Source organism: Capsicum annuum, chromosome 9, assembly GCF_002878395.1.
Source record: "Capsicum annuum cultivar UCD-10X-F1 chromosome 9, UCD10Xv1.1, whole genome shotgun sequence".
NCBI lineage: Eukaryota > Viridiplantae > Streptophyta > Magnoliopsida > Solanales > Solanaceae > Capsicum > Capsicum annuum.
This window is the reverse complement of record NC_061119.1, coordinates 66136131-66143173: the sequence shown is the minus strand read 5'-3', so window position 1 is coordinate 66143173 and position 7043 is coordinate 66136131. Positions and strand designations below refer to the sequence as shown.

The window sequence follows — 7043 nt, the reverse complement described above, 5'->3', positions numbered from 1 at the left end:
AATCTTTTACTCCTCAAAAAGCTATAGAAAAGAACTACAAATAAAAATGTTATACAAAAATCTTTTACCTATTTTTTTAAGGTCTTATTTTGAAGTTTTGCTTTAGGCCACCAAGTACATTGACTACTGAGCCACCTCCGAATTCGACTCCCATTTTCTTCATCAGGAAGAGTTCTTGTAATCACTTCGCATATCTATTTACTTCAAACATCATCAATGACTATCATATACTTTCGACCCTTAAGTGATTGATATGATTCATCATAGTTAAACCATTTTTAACGCTTCATCAACCTATTGCAACCCTTTTACTTTATTTTGCATGGGACAAATTGAGGACAAATTATCAATTGTATAGAAAAGATGTAAATGACTTGAAGAGACTTGAATTTGCTTTGATTCAATATCCTATGGTACCTTTAAATATATACAGACTACTAATGTGCAGAGAGAAAGCTTAAGAATCAAAACTTTTGTTATATATGACTAACAAAGGTGAAGAAGAGGATGGTGCATGAGGAAAAGAAATGGGGGATGATGACATATGGCAAGTGCATTTTGGATCATGTATTGCTTCCTTTCTGTGAAAATCAAGTTTACTACAGAAGACACAATAATGCCCAAAAGATGCTTCTTTTTTCCCCTCATCGTCATCTTCACTGTCATCTGGGGTCTCATCTTCATAGTGTTCCACTGCCACAACCTTCCCAGGGCCATATCTGGTGTAAGTGAACCCCCATCTTGGAAACATCAATTTAAGCAATCTCTCCAAGTGTTTGTCACAGTATTCCCGCCCTCGCTTGTAAAACAACAGAGGTCCAATGGAGATTGCTGCTCCTACTCCATATCCCACACCCATAAATATGAACTGCCAATCATAAGTGTCATCTTCAAAACTTGGTGGTGGTGTCAACTCTGAAGCATTACTTTTGCAACTTCCATTGAGAGGGAACCCGCATAGGCCTCTGTTTCCTTCAAAGGAATCTTCCGAGAATGTTTGAAGTTGATTACTTAGCGGGATTTTACCAGATAAATTGTTGAACGATAGGTTCAAAGATGCTATGAATGTGAGATTTGCAAGCTCTGAGGGGATCTCCCCGGACAGGTGGTTTGATGACAAGTCTAGTGATTCAAGCACTTGTAGCTTCCCGATTGATCTTGGAATTGGTCCTGCAAGGGCATTGTGTGACAGGTTCAGAACATAAAGTGAGCTAAGATCCCCAACTGTATCTGGTAGCACTCCTTGAAATCTATTTGAAGAGAAATCAATAGATGTGAAGACCCTGAGAATTTTCACAAGCTCCAGCTCCAGCCCTTTGATGGTTATTGTCACTGTATCCTGATAGTAAAAGTTACTTTGTGCAAGGAACTGAAACTGGATGTGATTGCGTCCTGTCTCCACGTAATCATCTTCAACCATCATTCCTCTCCAACTTGAAAAGCATTCCGCATTCAACACACCGGTAAAATCATTGGAAGCTATATCTATGATCTGGAGATTCTGCCAGCTATTTCTTGTTACATCACATGTAAGTTTTCCATAGAAGTGATTGGAACGCATGACTAGGACTCTTAGATTGCCTGAGCTCCTCAACATGCATGGGAAACGATCAATAAGGTTGTTATTTCCAACATTCAGGACCTCCAATAGCTCACAGTTGACAAGAGATTTTGGCAGCTCCCTTTTTAAGAAATTCCTACTGAGGTCTAAAGTTTTCAGCGCACAACCAATTGGAAATGAATCTGGTATAACACTATTGAGATGATTGTTCCCTAGATTCAGCACTCCAAGAGTTGTACTATATTCCAGTAGACATGGTGGTATTGTTCCACTCAAGGCATTGTTAGACAAATCAAGAACTTGAAGATAGTTGGCCTTGCATATTGATTCAGGAATTCTTCCAGTGAGGTTATTATTTGCAGCTGAGAAAAAGGAAGCAAAAACAATTGAATCACCAATATCTAGTGGGATAGAATTGCTGAAATCATTGCTTGAGTAGTCCACAAAGATGGCAGTAGAAGGTGGAATTGGTAGGTCACCTTTTATTCGGTTGGAATGCAAGTCAAAGACTATAAGATTGCTGGAAACACTGTAAGGCTGTTCCAGGTACTCCAGCTGATTGAAGGAAAGATTCAGGTGAGTGAGAGCTCCCTCCCCAATTCCCCAAATCCAATTCGGAATTGCTCCCTTTATTTTGTTGTCAGAAAGGTCTAATTGGATTATCCTTGGCTGATTTTTAAGATCAGGAAAATGTTGCAACCGACAAGAAGCTAGTTTCAATACGCTCATCTGCGGAAAAGTGAAAGAGGTTGAATTGCTTCTACCTGTTTCAATGGTCAAGTTATTGTAAGAAAGCTCTAGTCTTGTAAGGTTACTGAGACTCCCAATGAGATCTAGTGGCACTGTCCCACTAAAGAAGTTGGAAGAAAGTGAGAGGACCTTAAGCCTCTCAACCTCAAAGATGGACTTGGGAATCGATCCATTCAGAAGGTTGTTGCTCAAATCAATTGTATCCAGCATAGAGGAGGATGCATTCAGGAATTTGTTGACCGGTCCAATAAATTGATTGCTATAAAGAAAAAGCTTCTGCAAGGAGGGCAACTCAAAGATATAAGAAGGAAGAATCCCGTTGAGTAAGTTGTTCCCTAAATTTATGTACACAAGCTCTGAAAGTCCTTTGAAATGAGCAGGGGAGAGGAGACCAGTTAAACCATTATGAGAGAGGTCCAAGTAGGTGAGTTTCTTGGACCATCGTAAATATGGGACAGAACCAGTGAAGTTGTTCAAGGAGAAATCTAAGTGAACAAGATTCGTAAGGTTTGCCATTGTGGAAGGTATTGGTTCACTGAAATTGCAATTGGAGAGGTCTAACTTGGACAAGTTCCGAAGGTTGGAAATGGACTCGGGTAATGAACCAGAAAAATTGGTGTAGCTTAGTGATATCGTCCTCAAAGATCCATTTCGAGGAAAATTCAGAATATTACCACCAAGCAACTTGTTATTTGACAAGTCCAAAATCTCTAAAACTGGTACCTGAAAGATTCTTTTAGGAAATGCTCCCTGCAGATTACAAGAGCTGAGGGTCAAGGTAGTCATGTTTGAGAAATTGGCAAAATATTCAGGTACTGAGGTAGAGAGATTGTTCTGGTCAAGATGGATAATAGATAAAAACTGAAGCTTAGAAAGTGATTCATCAATAGGGCCTGAAATTTGACTAGTACGCACACTCAAGATAGTCAAGTTAGGCAAATACGACGATAAAGATTGACACCACTCGCTCCTTTGAGCTGAAAGATCAACACCATCAAGATAAAGCTCTCTAAGTTCTGTTGAGTTCTCAATGAAATGTCTCAAATTGGGATTCTCAAGTTTTAGTGGATGGATTACATCAGGAAAAAGAGTTGAGAGATCAAGAGTAACCAGCCTTGTTAATCTTGATAACATCATTGGAATTTGTCCAGCAAAACCAGCATTCGATAAATTCAGGTACTTCAAGTTCGTGAGGTTGTCTATACCAACTGGTATGCCAACATTGAACCTGTTGTAAGCCAAATTTAGCTTCTCAAGATATTGAAGACTGAAAAGTGCACTTGAATTCTCAATTCCACTAGAAATTGTCTCATTATCCAATTCCAAGGCAATCACATGACCAGAGCCATCACATGTAACCCCATTCCATTTGCAACATTCACTTGTGTTCTGGTTCCATCTTGCCAATTTATTTGACAGAGTAGAATCATAATGGAGGCTGCCCTTCAACTGCAGCAACAATGCTTTTTGATCATCAAGACATTGAGAGGAAACCAAGAAAATCTCATTACCTGATAATATTTGGCAAAAGGGTATCAAGAAAAGCCATAGAAAATGTAAAACTCTCATTGCATAAACCTTGTATGGACTCCCATAAAACTAACAAATGAAGTCTGGTTGGAATTATAACCCATCAAACTTCTTCCTTTTTCCACTTTGTGGGTTCCCCTTTGTTCAAGTTCTGAATGAAGCGAAAGAGAAGGTAGAAAAGAGAGGTGATTGCAATGAATAGAAAAGAAGATGAAGAATTGGTCAAAAGGACAATAGGACAAGTGCTGTCTGTTTAATAATCGATGTACAGATTGTATTGTTTCTTTCTACGCGTTTTTTTGTCGGCCCTATTTGTTTATTCGTTGGGTGACTTTGAAGCTACTCTTCTCCTAATTGAGAAAATACTAATCAAAACCTTGACCTTTTACATTTGTTTTAAATTTATGATTGAGGAGTTTCTATGGAAGTGGGGTTGACTATTTTCCATTGGATTCTGTCGCATGCAATTTCTTTGACTAGTAATAATGTATTATTAGTATAAGGCAAAATGACCTTTCGGATCTCTCTACTATGTCAATTTTATAAGTTGGACACTTCTACTTATATGTTTATCATCTGAAATCCTGAACCTACTAAAAAGTAACATTTTAAATCTTTTTTTGGTCTCTCCCGCGTCTGTTGTCACGTCAGTCATGCCTGCCACATCATCTACCACGTCATTTTTAAAAAAATAACAATAATAATAATTTAATTAAATAAGAAAAATTTATAAATTGTAGAAAAATTTGAATAATCATGCTTTTAAAATTTGAAAATTTTGAATAATTATTTTTAAAATAAAAAATAATAGAAAAAGTATTACACTAAAATTAATGAAATATTAAAATTAATTTAATTAATTAATTTAAATTTTAAATTTATATTAGTTAAAAATTAATTAATTGAAATTCTTAACTAATTTATTTATTTAAATTAATTAATTTTAAATTAATTAATTTATAAATTTAAAATTCTTACCTAATTTAAATAAATTTTACTTAAATAATTAATTAATTTAAATATGATTTACATATTTAAAATATTTAATTTAAATTAATTATGGGGGGAGGGGCTGGAGTGGGGTGGGGGGCTGGGGGATGGGCTGAGTGGGGTGGGGACTGGGGGAGGAGGTTGTGTAAGGCTAGGTGGGGTGGGGTTGGGTGAGGGGATGGGGGAGGGGTTGGGTGGGGTGGGGGGTTGGAGAAAGGGGGTTGGGTGAGGTGGGGGGCTGGAGAAAGGGTTGCGTGGGGCTCGGTGGGATGAGGACGAGCTGGGTTGGATGGAGGGCTGAAGGAAGGGGGTTGGGTAAGGTGGGGGGCTGGGGAAGGGTTTGCGTAGGGCTGGGTGGGATGAGGACGGGTTGGGTGGGGTAGGGGGCTGGGGAAAAGGTTGCGTGGGGCTCGGTGGGATAAGGACGAGCTGGGTTGGATAGAGGGCTGAAGGAAGGGGGTTGGGTGAGGTGGGGGGCTGGGGAAGGGGTTGCGTGGGGCTGGGTGGGATGAGGACAGGCTGGGTAGGGTAGGGGGTTGGGGAAGGGGTTGCGTGGGGCTGGGTGGGATGGAGACGAGCTGGGTAGGGTGGGGGGTGGGGAAGGGGAGGGGGTGACGTGGGGCGGGGTGGGCTGGGGACGGGCTGGGGTGGGGGGGGGGTAGGGGGGGGGGGGGGGGGGGTGGGGAGGGGAGCGAAAATAATATTTAAAAAAAATTAAAATTATATTTTTAAAATGATTTTTTAATTTTTAAAAATATTTTTAAATTAATAAATAAGGAGGGAAAATTGATCATTTTTAAATTTTTGGAAAAATTTTAAAAATATTTTTAATTTTTTTTAAATTTTAAAAAATATTTTTAAATTTTAAAAAATATTTTTAAATTTTTAAAAATATTTTTAAATTAAAAAAAAAAGAGGAAAAAAAAAATAATAATTTAAAAAAAATAAAATTTAAAATTATTTTTTTATTATTATTATTTTAATGTAAAATTGGCCAAAAATTGACCCCTACTCACACCCCTAGGCGAGTGGTTACATTCTCTTTGTCCCAGTCACCATGACCTTGCCACATAGGCAAGGTCAATGGTCAAAGGGTGTGAAATATTGCTTTTTTATGGGTTCAAGGGTCTAGATGACAAACATTTAATTAAAATTATCCAACTTACAAAACTGACATAGTAGAGGGGTCCAGAAGATCATTTTGTCTTAGTATTATTATGCTGGATCTATGAAAATAATTTCTCTATCCATAAAGATATTGATAAAGTTTTCGGACATACCACTCTTATATACCTTATAAAGACGGTGAAAATTTTGCTTACATATGACTTTCTTTATCCCCACTTGTAGAATCATATTGGACATATTATTGAGATAGTCATACAGTTTGTGTATGCAGGGGCGGATCCATATGTATAGGTGGGGTGTACGTGCACCCGTTAACGTCGAAAAAAATTATGTGTATATACATAAGATGAATGGTAGTGCAACTTGGTGTGCTGGTTGTGGCTAGTGCTTCTGTGTTGGACTGGGGATTCGAACCCGCGACCAATTCGTAAGGTGAATCCTCCTTCACCATTAAGCTACTATGACTAATTGTTCAAAAACATTAAAAGTACACCTCATATTATAAAAAAGTAAAGTTATTAGCTTAGAACTCATATTTGTTCTATATATTTATTTTTTTCATTATTGTTCATGTCTTTGGCGATCAATTGAATATGATAATATCCCTTAATCGACACCGAAAGTTTTTCTAACGTCTTAAGATAATATTGGTGCACCATAATATTATCAAAAGCAATAAGTGTAAAAAAGCTTCAAGGTCTATTGTGTTTAAGCACAAAGTACAAATAAAGCGTGAGATTTAATCAAAAAAGGGATAAAGGTAGAAAAGATATAAATATATGTTTAGTCCTAGACTAATAATATAAGCATGAATGACAAATATATGAATAAAAAAATTAATTTTTTTTTGATAAAGTGAAATATCAATTGTTTAGTGTTCGCCTCTTCAGAAAGCCTCATTAACACGGAAAAGTATGTATTAGAAATTAGAACCTAAGCTACACATTAAGCGAGGCGAGCGCTCAACACATTTTGAATCTTGCTTCGAGGCCTATTGATAAGAATCGGGTTACGTTAATAAACAAGAAAATAATGCAGAAGCAAAAATACTAAGATTAAAGGCAAGAAATTAAAGATAGGCAAA

General features: G+C 37.4%; 1 protein-coding gene across 1 annotated transcript; it reads right to left on the bottom strand.

The window, feature by feature from the left end:
• Positions 1 to 370: 370 nt before the first annotated feature.
• On the bottom strand, positions 371 to 4137 carry LOC107842554 (receptor-like protein 33). The gene is made up of 2 exons (XM_016686463.2): positions 2041 to 4137; positions 371 to 1923 (listed from the first exon to the last, which is right to left on the bottom strand). The coding sequence occupies exons 1-2, from the start codon at positions 3878 to 3880 to the stop codon at positions 458 to 460; spliced, it is 3306 nt and encodes a 1101-aa protein (XP_016541949.2). The 5' UTR covers positions 3881 to 4137; the 3' UTR covers positions 371 to 457.
• Between the last annotated feature and the right edge of the window lie 2906 nt (positions 4138 to 7043).